The 16,509-nt window shown below is 33.4% G+C and overlaps 1 protein-coding gene across 10 annotated transcripts in view; it reads left to right on the forward strand.

Moving 5' to 3' along the window:
* Window positions 1-16,509, forward strand: part of NFAT5 (nuclear factor of activated T cells 5) — a 182,887-nt gene that overhangs the window by 125,548 nt on the left and 40,830 nt on the right. For 6 of the 10 annotated variants that reach the window (XM_032424469.1, XM_032424473.1, XM_032424472.1 and 3 more), the window contains 4 exons: window positions 4,071-4,629; window positions 10,689-10,881; window positions 13,116-13,306; window positions 15,556-15,728. In XM_032424469.1, coding sequence (XP_032280360.1) covers window positions 4,071-4,629; window positions 10,689-10,881; window positions 13,116-13,306; window positions 15,556-15,728 — 1,116 coding nt within the window. Of the gene's footprint in view, window positions 1-3,557; window positions 3,620-4,070; window positions 4,630-10,688; window positions 10,882-13,115; window positions 13,307-15,555; window positions 15,729-16,509 lie in introns of those variants that run through there. The other 4 variants (XM_032424477.1, XM_032424479.1, XM_032424478.1 and 1 more) reach the window with 3 other exon arrangements.

Raw genomic sequence — 16,509 nt, forward strand, 5'->3', positions numbered from 1 at the left:
TCCCTTTCGTTCACCATGCTCTCTAGTCACAAAAAAGTTTATGGAAAAATAAAATTCCTCTAGGTTCAAAGATAATTTTTTCGTAAAAGAAAAAAATGAAAAATTTATTCATGTGTTACTTAGGTAAAAGAATAATTTTAAGAAAAAATTTTAAGAAAAACTGACAACTTTGCAAAGGATTGGTAAGGGATTTAAAAGAACAAATAAACTGATGAATCACAGACCTATACCCCTGAAATAAATAATACATTATATGTTAAGTAAATGAATTTGAATAAAAAATAAAAGAACAAATAAAATTATAAAGGTATAAAATAGAAATACATTACAACTATTCTGCTTAGAAAATAAAAGCAATTATTAAAAAAATTTTTTTGGAGTTTTTGTACTTTTAATATGCAGCAGTGAAACATAGTCTATACATTCCTAACAGAAAGAGACTCAAAACCAAAAAAGGGGGGAAGGGTAGTTAGCATATTTTGTTTATAACAATTTAAAAATAAAAAAGAATATATAGATGAGGCAGGATTACATTAGCATTTTAGTTCTGTAGAAAGTCAATTAAGCTGTTTCTTGATATTTAATTATATAGTGACTTAAAAAGGTCTTTGTAGATATTTTAAGTACATTTAGAGTATTCCCAGTAATGTTCTTGAGTGCTTTTCTGGGACTGCTTGGGAATGAGAAATTTGTGTTTAGAAATCTAAAATGTTTTTGATATAATTTAATGTATTTTTAATAGATAATATTAAGGATTTTTTATTCTTAGTAAATTTATGGATTAATACGCAAGTAGATAATTTGGTTTATATATAGTTTCAAGAAAGAAAGTTTTTAGCACACTCTTTGTAGAAATAGCAAATAGTTACCTCTAAACTCTTAAGTTACTTCTAAACCCTTCCCTGTATCAGATAATGCTATTATAGTAAGATATATTTTTGGGCCAATATATTGGCCAATATAACTTTAATATAATTCAACATAGTTCTCAAATATTGGCTTCCAATTAATCAATTTAATAAAAAATTTAAATTTTTACTACATGCAAGTTAGGTTTTGTTAGGTTTTGGGAGGGTCTAAGAAAGATCTTAGAAAGGGCCCATAGTTTAAAAAAAAAAAAAAAAAAAAAAAGAAAGGGCCCATAGTTTTTATTCTACACTTCACCACCTCATTTGGCATTATTATTACACTTAGGTGATGTCTTGCTAACCAAAATGTAAAACATCTTTATGTGAAGGATTTTATACACCATTATCGTCATTATCAACGTAACGGTGATATTGTTGTAAAGAGTTTTATAGTTTTAAAAATTTGTCTTACTTGTTATAGTCTTAAAATGAATAGAATCTTTTGTAATTTAGGCTCAAACTGAGATAGGCTTTAAAAAGTAATAATATTTTTTAATTAAAGGATGCTTACTGCTGTCTTCTGACAGAGTTTATGTTTTCAGTTTCATAGTTTTGTGCTAATGAACTTTTTTATTTAATAAGTATATCCAGGAAACTGCAGGTAAAATATAAAAATTGTATGTTAGGTGTCCAGGGAAAATGTATAGAATATTTTAATTTATGTAGGGTATGAGATCACAGCTTGGCATACCTGTCCCAGAACAGACATTTATGTATGATTATATCAATTGGGTTTTATAACCATGATTGCTTTGATAAGATGTGCAAGATAAAATCATAGATACCTTTAAGAGCAATGCTAGGCTATGTCTTGCATATTAAATTCATGAATATCACATAACTTGCTTTTGAGTTCATGATTACTTTTCACCAGTACTTTCCATCTGTCATGGACAGGGATCCCTGAGATGTTCATATTCTGCATTCTCATGTGCATGATACTTAGATTAAAAAAAGGTGGGTGGGGGAAAGCCGCTTCATAGAAATACACGTTCACAGCATTCATGCTGCATGTTTTGTGTGTTCCACTGCAAATTCTGCATGCTGCGTACTTTTATTTCTCTGAAGATGAAGAACATAGGCTTATACACACACACAAATTTAGTTTCATTTTTGCCAATAGTTGGAACAGATGGAGGAATGTTATACATAATACCTTCTCTATTTTAAAAATGATTTTTATAGTATTTTTCAAAAAAACAAGGAAAAAACTTGTTGTTTAAACCCAAAGTGGCTACAAATCAGCTCCTAAACTGTCACTGACATTAGCATCTAGATTTTGTAGTTTTTACAAATCTTTTTAAAATATTTATTTACTAAGAAAACATTGCATTAATGCATGATACGAAATTGATAAATTTTTCTTTAAATTGGAATGCAGTTTAAAGTGACTGAATTTTCCAATTTCAGCTACTGCATTTGACAAAGATACAAACTGGAAAATGGAACTGGTATCATCTAATTGCCCTAGGTTCTTTGACTCCTGGTAGTTGGGAAAAATATTTCCATGTGACATTATGTAGATCACATCGTTAATGGCTAATATTAATTATTATGCTCTTCAGCCTTGACAGCAGTGAGAAATTATGGGTGAATTTAGCTCTTTCAAATGACTTAAGTGTTCTGGTACATGTTTTTAATTTAAAAATAGATCTTTGGCACTTGGCTTTTGATTATCTGAACACTGGCGTTCTTACATTCACTGTTTAGATTATAATTGATAAGAATATTGCAATTCCAATGACTGCACATCAGTTTTAAATTTTATCCTACCACTGTAACACAGTGGCACACTTGGCTATAGATAAAAACTGATTTTAGATTTAAACATATCTTTTAGCTCTCTGTCCCATGTTACCTATTTTTAGTTTTATGTGTGTATGATTATGAACCTTCCCATGTCTTATACAAGATCAAATGGTATTTCTAAAATTTTAAGAACTGACAACTTCCAACCTTAACATTATTAGTGTGCCTTTGAGGTTGTGCTATAAAGGCTTAAAGTAGTAGTATTTTTCAACAAGCTGTTCTGCCAGTTGGCACATGTTTTGAAAAGATCTACTTAAATCTTTCTTGCTAGGCATAATAAATAAATGGCTTTGTAAAAGACCTTTTTATAGAAACTAATTTTAGTGCTTCCCCAGCACTAGAATTTCTTGTTTAACTCTTTTTCTGTTAGGCTTCAGTCAATAAAAGTTACTGTTACTTATATTAAGAAATTCCCTTAATGGTTAAAATCAAGCAGGCCCTTGAAAGAGAGAGGAAATCAATAGTGGTAAACAATTGCTGAGTGTGTAATCAAGTACTTTGTAAGAGAAATCCATCCAATAATCAGTCCTTACTCTACTTATTAATTCTCCCATAAAGGATGGATTTATTTATTTTAGAGATTATGGTTTTGAACTGCCATTTCCAGCTTCTGGATACCCTTAGTGGTTAACTTCCTTATCTTCCACAGCCCAGCATATTCCAAATCAAACTTTTTTCACTTTTATTCTAGATTTTACAACAATCATAGTGACGGTACCAGTTCCATTTTGCCTCCAATTCAGTTGATTATAATTTTTCTATTTATTTCTCATTTTATAATTGATATCTGGAATAATCAGCAGCTCTTTTCTCATTTATTTTCTCATATTTTTATTCCAGGATTTGCCTCTGAAGCAGGGAGTGTCTGCATTAAAAATGACCTGTAGTTCTCTGCTTCATAGGTTAGAAACTTATTTTAATATTTTGTGGCTAAGCACAGTCCCACTTTTCAAATTCTATAATGGATTATTTAATTGGCATTGAATGTGGACCACAAGCATATATTTCATATTGGGGTTTTCTTTATTATTTTAAATGATTAAAATTCAACAGAACATCCAGCTGAGGCAATAAAAGCTTTATTCTTGCTTTACAGCTTAAAACATTAAATTAGATTTTTAAAAATCTATCAATTATAGCACAAGTAAAATATCGCTATTTGGGCATTTTTTAAAATTGCATTTTTTTAGGCCTTGTATTGCTTGAAGCATTTATATTCTAAAACTTAACCAAATTCCAACTATTCATTTTGGGGAAAAACAATCAGTTCACGAATCACATTTTCAATGGGACTGCTAGCCAGCATAGGTGAAAATATGTATAGTGTATTTACTCTTAAATTGTACACCGCAGATGCTTCTTCAGCTCCCTCCTCTTCCTCCATGGGCGGTGCTTGCAGCTCCTTTACCACCTCTTCCAGCCCTACCATTTATTCTACCTCAGTCACCGACAGCAAGGCTATGCAAGTGGAGAGCTGCTCCTCAGCCTTGGGGGTAAGTAACAGAGGGGTAAGTGAAAAGCAGTTAACCAGTAACACAGTTCAGCAGCATCCATCAACACCGAAGAGGCACACAGTCTTGTACATCTCACCACCACCTGAGGACTTGCTGGATAACAGTCGGATGTCCTGCCAGGATGAGGGGTGTGGATTGGAATCAGAGCAGAGCTGCAGTATGTGGATGGAGGATTCCCCCTCCAACTTCAGTAACATGAGCACCAGTTCCTACAATGATAACACTGAGGTACCTCGTAAATCACGAAAACGAAATCCAAAGCAGAGGCCGGGGGTCAAACGACGAGATTGTGAAGAATCTAACATGGATATATTTGATGCCGACAGTGCCAAAGCCCCTCACTATGTGCTTTCTCAGCTTACCACGGACAACAAAGGCAACTCAAAAGCAGGAAATGGGTTGGTATTCACATTTTTTAAAGTTCTATCACCATTGTGCAAAACAAAACAAAAAATAAATAAATCAATCATTCCCCAGTTTTTGTAATTGCTCAATTCAAGTGTGCATATAAAGCAGAGATACTGATTTTATCATTGAGATACATGAAAATTCAAATTTAAAATTACCAAGTTTCACTAGAGAAAAACATTAATAGATTTTAGCAATAGGTATCTTATTATGGGTATGATTAGTAGAAAATAATCTGTTTTGAAATAACTTAAATTTCACAAATGGATTTGTATTTTAAAAGGATTTAAAAATATTTTTACTCAGAGAAATAACTAGAGTGTAATGGCCGTAGTTAACTCAAAACATTTGAAAAGGGCTAGTTTGTGTTCTTTCATGTTGTCTCCCCATATGCTTCAACCCATTTCCATTTCTATGAGGATTTTAGACTTTTTTCTTTTGATGAAAACAAGAAAAAACTAAATTGATGGTTTGATTCTCATCATTTAGATTCATGTATTTATTTTAAGCTTTTTCTTTGATACATTGTGCTGATATTTTTTAAAAAATATATCACTGATTTTTTTTCCTGTGAATCTGGGTTTATGTACTGGAAGGGTGATAGGACAGGTCATGGTACATGTTTGAGTTTTCATTCATCTCTGCCAGTTCACAGCACTCACTATAAATATATCTGCATATAAATATATTTCAGTGGCCGTAGTACACAATATTTATTGCTATAGTATAGAATACTATGACTTATTTTTAACTTCTTAATTCCTTTAGTACTTTTATTATATTTAATTGCTAGACTTTTTAAATTAGATTTTCCTATAGTACGTTCAACATAATTTGATAAAATTTAACTCAGTGGATTTTGAGAGATTACTCTTCGGGAGGCAGCATATGGTCTTTAGTTGATCCAGAACCTCCTACAATTTCAGGTTGTTACAGAGAGTGATGGAGAAGCGTTAGGTTGGTTTACTACTTGATGACATCATTCATATCTTTTAAGTTAGAGATCTGGTTGAGTATTGTGGAGAATATTTTTTAATGTACATTAATCTTGTTCTTAAATATTCTGTCAGTACATTTTTAAAGTAATAGCTACCATTTATCTACCATTTAAGTGTAATTATTCTATACTGTTTTCTTTTCTCCTCTCACTTAGAACTTCTTTGGGGTGATGTAGTTAAATAAAAGTAAACATTTGAATGTTTTTTCTTTTTAGAAAGTCCAGATTAGGAAATTATCTTAAAAAAAAAAAAAAGATATACCCTTTCCTAAAATGTTGCCCTTAGCAGAGTCAATTCTAGAACATATTTGTACAACTAGTACCTGTAGAATAATGCTCTGAAACATAGTTGCACAGATTTAAAAGGCTCATGTGTATCTGTCATTAAATACGGGTGTTTATTTGGGCTTCAAGGCAAAAAAAAAAAAATTTTTTTTTAAGTTCCAGAAGAGAGATTTTCATTTTTATATTGAAATAAATGTTAAAGATCCAAATGAACAAATAAAATTTTGACATAGGGTTAGTCAACACATATGATTTGCAGTTCCTATTAAAGAGATATCTTGACCTACATCTTTTCTGCTTCTGCTTTTGTATGATAGATATATCTTAGAAATGATTTGAGGTTACCCAGGGAAAGTATAATAACATTTGTCAAGACAAAAATCTCTCATGAAATAATTCATGGAACAGAAACTCATCAAGCAGCAGAAGAAATGTCCAGCTTCTTAGGTAATGGAAAAATATTTGGCACTAGCAAATAGACATGATGGAAGAAGTTTTCATTTTGAATTTATAAGAACTATATCAAGGAGAGGATAAAAGTTTATGTAAATATATAGAAAAATAGGCTTTTCAAAGCAGTTATTAAGAGGATCTCAAACTAACGTCCTATATTCTTCAACAAGAAAGGTTCTAGAAACATGAAAGAAATTTAGAAATCTTTTGAGGGATAAGGTATATATAGCCTTAGATCTAATGTGCCATATATTTACAATTTCTATAATGCTAAATTATAGGAAATATACTCTCAAATATGTTGTATACAGCAGTTTTATTGATCTTCAAGATGGCAATAGCATTTTTGTATAATTAAAATATTATATAAAAGTTAAAGTTTATTAAGAAAACAAAATCATTTGAAAAGGAACTACTTAGTATTTAAACATTCCTAGCTATGTCATTCTTAAATTCTTCAACTAAATGTCCTGAGAATCAGTAGCCCTATATCTCTTCTAGATATTTATAGAAATTAAGACATGATGTCATCTGGATGTGAAACCCTTTTTAGGCATTTTGTGGTAGAAATTATTTTTTTGTGACGTAGACAACCAAAAGGATGTGTAACACAAAGGAATTAGAATGTCATCTTAAGACTTCTGAAGAGTATGCCAAAACTGGATTTACCTTTTAGATGTCATTTAAAAGTAAAATCCCATACAATTAACTGCTACTTTCTTGTTTGTTCTTAAGCCATCATGCCTTAAAAATTAGTAATTTAATTGACTACTTTTCCAAGGATTAGTTGACATTTTCATTTTTTACATGTCTAAAGATCTAAATATATATATGTATTCCATCTTTACATTTAAGCTTTAGAGAATAAAGATAGTCTTGAGGGCTTTTAAAAGTATCATTTCAGAAGTTGTTTAGTTACATGGACTATTCTTTTTTAAGAATATGTATACTTGTCAACTCACTTAGCAGCCTTCATCCCAAATGAAATATTTTGTTTTACTGAAATAGTAGAACTCGTATTCATCTGTTTATCCTCATAAATATTAGCTTGGCTAGCATAAGTGAATATAAAAACTGTATCTTGCCAAATTCATTGACATATGCTAAATTTTCCTTATATTTCAAACTAAGTGTTCCCTTTTCTTATTATAAAATTAATACATATTAATTACAAACATTTGGAAAAATAGAAGAAAACAAATAACCCATAATCTAGTCACTCAGTACAACTGCTTTTAGCATTTTGCTGTATTTTCTTTTCAGTGAATATTTGGGGGGTGTTTTTACATAGTTTCTGTAAGCGAATATTTTTGCTTTGGTTTTAAAATAAGTAAAAAATGATACCATTGTCGGTTTTCATAGATAAGAGCAAATGTATTGAGAGCACATTGTATTGAAAGCAAATGTTTGAATTTCTGCCCAGAAAGATGAAAAGGAAAATAGGATTTGTTGCCCATTGTTCCAGTTTCAACTCTTTGATTCGTAGAATTTATTCTTCTAGGGCCTTTTAAATGAGTTACACAGGTAATCTTTGACTTACGTATGTCAAACTTACATGAATGGCATTCTTTGGCCAGTTAGGATCCAGTCTTTCTCATCTTACATTAAAATAGGTGCTCTTTTTTCTTCTTTCCTTCTTTGTTCCTTTTTCCTATTTGCCTTCAACAAGGACTATTTTCTCAGCACCTTCGGTTTCAGGAATTATGCAGGATTCAGGGAATATGAAGATGATGGAGCACAGTACTAGCCCTCAGAACTCTCCCACTTATCTTGTCAGTCTTCACCCATTCCTTTGCATTCCTTCTTTTCTCCATTCTTGTGTCCCTTTCCTAGCCATGAGGTTCACTCCAGTCCCTGGTTCCATTGAGAATATAATATTTGCTCTTTTTTTTTTTTTTAAAGATTTTATTTATTTATTTTGACAGAGAGAGACACAGCGAGAAAGGGAACACAAGCAGGGGGAGTGGGAGAGGGAGAAGCAGGCTTCCCATGGAGGAGGGAGCCCGATGCGGGGCTCAATCCCAGGACCCTGGGATCATGACCTGAGCCAAAGGCAGACGCTTAATGACTGAGTCACCCAGGCGCCCCAATATTTCCTCTTTTTGTTATTGGTAATAGAGGCAACAACTTGGTTAGAGATGGAGGGTTAAACCTTAGGGCCATTTTTAAGGCTTCTTAGCCACCGTTGTTCTTCTTTGAATTCATAATGTTCCTCTTGGGACCTGTTTGCTTTTGGAGATTTTTGTCCACAGTCATCTCTTGGCTCCTGTATTTTCAGTGTGAGTCATACAGAAAGCAATATAGGCCATGACATTTTATATTATTTTTAAGATTTATCTATTCATTTGAGGGGGGAGGGGCAGAGGGAGATGGAGAGAATCTCAAGCAGACTCCCCACTGAGCACAGAGCCCCATGCAGGGCTGATCTCACGAACCTGAGATTATGACCTGAGCCGAAACCAAGAGTCCAACCTTAATTGACTGAGCCACCCAGGATCCCCTCTGACTCTATTTTAAAATGTACATGGGTAGGGGTGCCTGGGTGGCTCAGTCACTTAAGCGTCTGCTTTTGGCCCAGGTCATCATTCCAAGGTCCTGGGATCGAGACCTGTCTCGAGCTCCCTGCTCCTCTCAGCCAGGAGTCTGCTTCTCTCTCTCTCCCTCTGTCCCTCCCACTGCTCATGCTCTCTCTCTCTCTCTGTCTCACTCACTTTCTCTCAAATGAATAACATCTTTAAAAAAAATGGACGTGGATAATTTTAATTTTTTAAATTTTTTAAAAAGATTATTTATTTATTTGACAGAGAGAGAGACAGTGAGAGAGGGAACACAAGCAAGGGGAATGGGAGAGGGAGAAGCAGGCTTCCCACTGAGCAGAGAGCCCAATGTGGGGCTTGATCCCAGGACCCTGGGATCATGACCTGAGCCGAAGGCAGACACTTTAAAACTGAGCCACCCAGGCACCCCATACATGGATAATTTTAAATGTATTTTAAAACTAATAGTATTGTTTTGTATTTGTCACATTTGCAATGCTTCAGATTAAATGTATTGACCTAAAGTCCTAACCACCATTTGAAGTATTTTTCTTTGAACATACATTCCACATAGCAAATGCATGATAAACAAATATTAGAAATACAAATTTTAAAAATAAAAAAAATTTAAAAAGAAATACAATTAAAAACTAGATTTCCTGGGGTGCCTGGGTGGCTCAGTCGTTAAGCGTCTGCCTTCGGCTCAGGTCATGATCCCGGAGTCCTGGGATCGAGCCCCGCGTCGGGCTCTCTGCTCCGCGAAAAGCCTGCTTCTCCCTCTCCCACTCCCCATGCTTGTGTTCCCTCTCTTGCTGTGTCTCTCTCTGTCAAATAAATGACTAAAATCTTAAAAAAAAAAAAAAAATTGATTTCCTATCTGTAAAGCCCAGCTTATAAAGATTTTATATGCTAAGGTCTTTAATTATTTAATCACAAATAAAAATAGTCTGAAAAATTACACTTCTAAGAAAGATTTTTAGAGTAAACCTAATTTCCCAATAAAAATTGGATCACTGATTTTTTTATTATAATTTTTTCAGAAAAATTTTCCTGAGAAAGATATCCAAAAGAATATGTATGCTACATGTACTCTTAATTGTTTTATTAAGGCCTTTTGTTTATTTATTTATTTTTTTTGTTACTCCCACTTTTCTTTTGCTTTGCAAGTCTGATTAGAAGATAATGATAGTTAATCTTGTAGCTTTAAAATTTGTTTTGACTGAAGAACAATGTGAAAGGTTATAATGACATCAGCTATTCTCTTACCTGTTATTCCTGGCTTATTACGTTCAGTCTTCCTCCCCTTCTCCTACCACACATATGCATTTTTTTTAATTTTTTTATTGTTATGTTAATCCCCATACATTACATCATTAGTTTTAGATATAGTGTTCCATGATTCATTGTTTCTGCATAACATCCAGTGCTCCATGCAGAACGTGCCCTCCTCAATACCCATCACCAGGCTAACCCATCCTCCCACCCCCCTCCCCTCTAGAACCCTCAGTTTGTTTTTCAGAGTCCATTGTCTCTCATGGTTCTTCTCCCCCTCCGCACATATGCATTTTTTATTTTTGCACTGTATAGTTAAATTTTACTACAAAATTTTGAGATAGTTTGCTTATGGAATGTATCTTCCATTAGGCTGTATATTGTCAGTAAGATAATCAGTTGTTTTTAATGTACTGCCTATCCTGTTTCTTCCTTTATCTTAGATGACTTTTGTAGAAAAAAACTCTTTTTGATACTTTTTCCATGTTGTGCTTTGACTTCTCAGAACATTGGAAAACCAAAAAGGAAGTGGAGTAAAGAAGAGCCCTATGTTGTGTGGACAGTATCCTGTTAAAAGTGAGGGAAAGGAGTTGAAGATAGTTGTACAGCCTGAGACCCAGCATAGAGCTCGGTACCTGACTGAGGGTAGCCGTGGCTCAGTAAAGGATAGAACACAGCAAGGCTTTCCTACAGTAAAGGTACTGATTTTATTTAGCAATATACAAAGAATTTCTCCAGTTTTGTTTTTATTTTTGTTTTTATTTTTTTAAAGATTTTATTTATTTATTTATTTGAGAGAAAGAGAGAGAGAGAGAAACAGCATGAGAGGGGAGAGGGTCAGAGGGAGAAGCAGGCTCCCCGCCAACCCGGGAGCCCAATGTGGGACTCGATCCCAGGACTCCGGGACCATGACCCGAGCCTAAGGCAGTCGCTCAACCAACTGAGCCACCCAGGCGCCTCCAGTTTTGTTTTTAACCAGCAAAAGCTGCCTACAACAGAATGGTAGAATTGCTAGGTGTATATAATGGAAATTAAAGCAAAACTGAATCCTAAGCCCGATATTGTTACTTTGATGTCATTTGAATTTTAGCTTAGATGAAAGAGGAGGTGAGAATGTATTCTGATAAATATCTGGAAATCATGAATTATGTTCTCCTTATATTTGATATAGGTAGCAACTGTATTTATTCCTTCCCAAACTTAATATTTAAGAAGAAATTTTAAAGTGAATGAAAAAAATATTACAGAAATTACTATGAACTTGGAAAATAAGGTTTTTGAGATGGCCAAAGAAATCAGGACTGTTCATCTCAGAAAAGAATGGGTTGATAAATAATTTAAGTCTTCAGTTTAAGAAATAGGATATCAACTGAATCTTCATCTTTTCATAATTTAGACTAAATGAAAAAAGGGGGCTTAAATTTCAGTACCTGGGAAACTTTGTTAGAAAGAGTATTTCTCTTTGAAGACAAACCAAAAAGAGTTGGGTTGGGGATATTTAATAAGTGTTTCTGCCCCTTATAAAACATTAAACGGAGGAATTTTGGCTAGTCACATGGTAAATTCTTGTTAAATACAGTTTGTGAAAATGTGTTAGTTGAGTAGTATTCAATTGGACTGCCTTTCATTTTAAATTTTAATGAAATAATGGTAGAATCTTGGGATCAGGAAACCTATCCGTGGCTATTTATAAGGTTGGTTAATAGTCAACAACATCATTCCTTATCCCTCTGCTACTCATCACACCAACCCATCCTCAATCCCCCAAACTCAGGACAAATAATAGGTAAATAAGAAATTTCAGTTTTGCTTTTTGTAAATATTTGTCTAACCATACATGTTGATAGTTTGGTCAGTATTTTTAACCCAATTGCTCTAACTTTAAGTTATGCTTTGTTTAAGTACTCTTTGGCCAGAAGTATTATTAGATTGTCTAACTATGATAGGGAGTGAATTGACTGACCTCAAAAGTTTATTTATTCATTCATTCAACAAATATGCACCCCTTTATGTGCCAGACAGTGTTCTAGGTACTGCTAATGGTTTCGGTAGATTGTTTATTTATCTGCTTATTTCCCTCATTTTGATATCTTTTCACAGATATAGCTATACTGGGTTAGAAAAGATGTATGAATTTTTTAAAGCCCTTTGGTATACATTGTACAAGTTATTTTGTGATTTTATGCATTCTATATTAAAAGCTTCAGGGTTTAACTATAAACCTGAACAAAAATCTGCATTGGAAACATTTGTTCCCAAATGCTGCTTTAAATATTTATTTATTCTTCAGCATACAAATTATAACTTATGAAGGCTTGTTAGAGACCTGTAAGGACCCATAGATCCTGGTCTGAACTACCAGTTTTCAAACCATGTTTTGGCCCAGGATTTCATGATGTTGTGTGTGTGTGTATCTAATCTATGCAAATGAGCTCCATTTCCCTTTTATTTATATAGGTGCACTTCACTTTCCTATTTAAATAGCTTTAAAAGAGTAAAAAATTCACTATGTGTATTCATTTGATGATGATGATAATGATGCCACTAACACAATTTAGTGAATTTTCCATTAGTGGTGGTGGTAAATTTTGAACAACCTACATGCTTTGGCAGTCCATAAATTTATAAATACCTAAAGGACTGTGTATTCATTTGCATCTGGTTGTACAAATTAATTATAAATGGTAATTTATCATTAAACATAAAATTTTAATCAAAGTGTGATTATTACAGAATTAAAACATTTTGTACAGAAACTTAGCCATCTCTCCTTTTTATGAAAATATTGTACTTTCGTTTTTCTTGAGGATTTAAATGATTTCTTTATTATTATCCAGTTATAAATATAGGACTTGGTCTTAAGTGTTTGATTTGACAATCAGATTATTTGAAAGGCTAATTAGTGTTTATGTTCCATGTTATCTCACTCCAGCTGGAAGGCCATAATGAGCCAGTAGTGTTGCAAGTGTTTGTGGGTAATGACTCTGGTCGAGTGAAACCACATGGATTTTATCAGGCCTGTAGGGTAACTGGGCGAAATACAACTCCCTGTAAAGAAGTGGACATTGAAGGCACTACCGTTATAGAAGTTGGTCTTGATCCAAGCAACAACATGACACTGGCGTAAGTACTTAGTATAAAAAATTTTTCAGTATACATTGCACTTTTGCAGTGGGCTCAAAAAAATTTTGGTTTCTAATGTAAAAAAAGAAGATTTTGAGTATTTTATTTAAATGTTTTAAACATTACAAATACAAAAATAGATTATTGCAGAATGGTATAATGGGTTAAAATGAACTCTTTTGCCCTTTGCCATGGAATTCCCATGATGAAAGGCAAGGAAATAAAAGCCAGGTGGAATGCTGGCTTTTTTGAAAATAATATGGATTTACTTGTTGGAATTAATAAAAGTAATGTTAAAAAATAAAAATTACAAACAATTTGATTTGCTCTCCTAAATTCTGCTTTTCTTTTTTTTTTTTCTAAATTCTGCTTTCTTAGTGTTTGCATTAGAAACTCTTTGACGGAGACCATTCATGGTACCTTGACCCATTTTAATGTGAAAAAGCATATTGTTGTTCTAAATTCACCTTCTGTTTCTATTTTCCTATATTAAAAAAAGTATGTTCTGGGACTATGTTTTTTTCATCTTATGCATTTTCAATGCCTAAAATGTATTAGAAGTATTAATGATTTAAATTTAAGAATTTTTTCCCTTAAGCCTTTTGTTAAGGTTCTTTAATCCTAAAATTAAACCATAACAGCAGCAAACATATGAAAAGGGGTAGACTTATGTTGTAATTATTTATATTGGATAGCTAATGACATTTCTCTATTTAGTTTTGAGTTTCCTTTTGAAAGCCGTTTTGAATAGGTTAGTAAGAGGTTAATTGGAAGGGGAAATTTTGAAAAATATTTAGTAAAGACTTATTTTTTAACTTTTGAAAATTATAAAAATAAATGTATATAGTGGAAGAAAGAAAAGAGTTACTGATTATAAAAATAGTGCTTATTCATTATAAGTTGAAAATACAGAACAATGAAAAATAATAAAGAAAAATGAATAATAATAATAAAAAACTAAAAACATACCTCTCAAAAGCCAACTTCCCAGAAATAACCGCTATTTTTTTTTGAGAGAGAGAAATAGAGAGAGAGAGCACACAAGCTGGAGGAGAGGCTGCGGGAGAAGGAGAAGTAGGCTTCACTCTGAGCAGAGAGACCCATGCGGGGCTCGATCCCAGGGTCCTGGGATCATGACCTGAGCTGAAGGCAGATGCTTAACCAATGAGCCACCCAGGAGCCCAATAACCACTATTTTGATACATATCTTTCCATCCTTTTTTTCTGGTAACATTGAAATAATACGGTACCCACTGTTTTGTAACCTTGCTTTCACTTACCATCAGCATTTTCCTTATAGTAAATCTTATTTTATAGCATATATTTTAATGGCTATATAGTGTTCCATTCTTTTGGAGACAGTTCCTACTTCTGTTTTGTTTTGTTTTTTAAGTAAAATTCATTCCTTCTATTTTAATGTATGAATTAGCTGCAAAAATAGAGGATACATTTATTTTTTAAAAAATAGCAATTGGGGTGCCTGACTGGCTCTTGATCTCAGCGTTGTGAGTTTGAGCCCAACGTTGGGTAGAGAGCATACTTTTAAAAAAATAAATTAAGGGGCGCCTGGGTGGCTCAGCCCATTAAGTGTCTGCCTTCGGCTCAGGTCATGATCTCAGGGTCCAGGGATTGAGCCCTGCATTGAGCTTCCTGCTCAGTGGGGAGTCTGCTTCTCCCTCTACCTCTACCTCTCCCTTGCTCGTTCTCTCTCTCTCTCCAATAAATAAATAAAATCTTTAAAAGAAAATAAAACAGAAAAAATAAACTAAAATTTAAAAATGTCAAAAGTATCTCCTGTAAACCATTACTTATGTTCAGATTTTGAAATAGTGATTTTACTTGACTATTTTTTCCACTATTATTATAAATGAAAAATTGACAAGATTAAGAATTATGAATATTCAGAATTCACCCTTCTGTACTTTTTGAATTTTGAACCTTATGATTGTATTACATTTTCAAAAAATTAATAATTAGCAAAAAAATTTTTAAAAGAAACTTATTTGGGGCACCTGGGTGGCTCAGTTAGTTAAGCCTACAACTCTTGATTTCAGCTCAGGTCCTGGTCTCAGGGATGTAAGGTCGAGCCCCTGTCAGACTCCACACTGCACATGAAACTTGCTTAAGAAGATTCTCTCTTTCTCCCTCTGCCCCTCCCCCCCTAAAAAAAAGAGACTTATTTGGTTAAGAATATTGTACTATTTATACAACAGAAAATATCAGTTAATGTCTTTTTTTGTGTGTGTTAGGGTGGACTGCGTAGGGATATTGAAATTGAGGAATGCTGATGTTGAAGCCAGAATAGGAATTGCTGGTTCCAAGAAAAAAAGCACTCGTGCCAGATTGGTTTTTAGAGTTAATATCACAAGGAAAGATGGCTCCACTTTGACACTGCAGACACCCTCTTCTCCGATTTTATGTAGTAAGTAAGAAAATATATATTGGATTTTTTCCTTTTCTGTTAATTTGCAGACATCTCTAAATTTCAGATGTATCATATGCTCTAGCTTGTGATCTTGCAAAACTTGAAACATTTTAAAAAGCTGTAGTCAAATTTTCTAGACTGAAAGGTGGATAATATCAAATAATTTTCTAAAGATGTATAGCATTTTGTAGTTCCCTATTATCATCACATACTAATTTTAAAAGTAATTTGAGGGGGCGCCTGGCTGGCTCAGTTGCTAGAGAATGCTACGCTTGATCTCAGGGTCGTGAATTCAAGCCCCCCACATTGGGCGTGGAGCCTACTTAAAAATTTCTTTTTAATTTTGGAAAAAGTACTTTAGGGGCACCTGGGTGGCACAGTTGGTTAAGCTTCCAACTCTTGATAATCAGCTCAGGTCTTGATCCTCAGGGTCATGAGTTCAAGCCCCGCTGTTGGGCTCCATGCTTAAAAAAAAAAAAGAAAATGTACTCTGAATGGTTTACCTGAAGTAAATTGGAAAGCCAAAGGATTTTTTTGCTGCATCTTTATTGTGTGATAAATTGCTGTGATCCTAAGTCTATTTTCTATTAGAACAGAAGAAACACTAAGGTAAGCAGAACTTTGTAAATATACAGCTGTTGGAGTTCTGATTACAAATTATGGCATTAAATTATAGTGTTGGGAAGTGGGAAATGAAATTCTTATTTTGCTAATCTTGGCATAGAAAGTAAATGTGTGTGTGTGTGTTTAGATTCAATCATGTTGTTGTACGTGTCTC

Source organism: Phoca vitulina, unplaced genomic scaffold (assembly GCF_004348235.1).
Source record: "Phoca vitulina isolate PV1807 unplaced genomic scaffold, GSC_HSeal_1.0 scaffold30, whole genome shotgun sequence".
Taxonomy (NCBI): domain Eukaryota; kingdom Metazoa; phylum Chordata; class Mammalia; order Carnivora; family Phocidae; genus Phoca; species Phoca vitulina.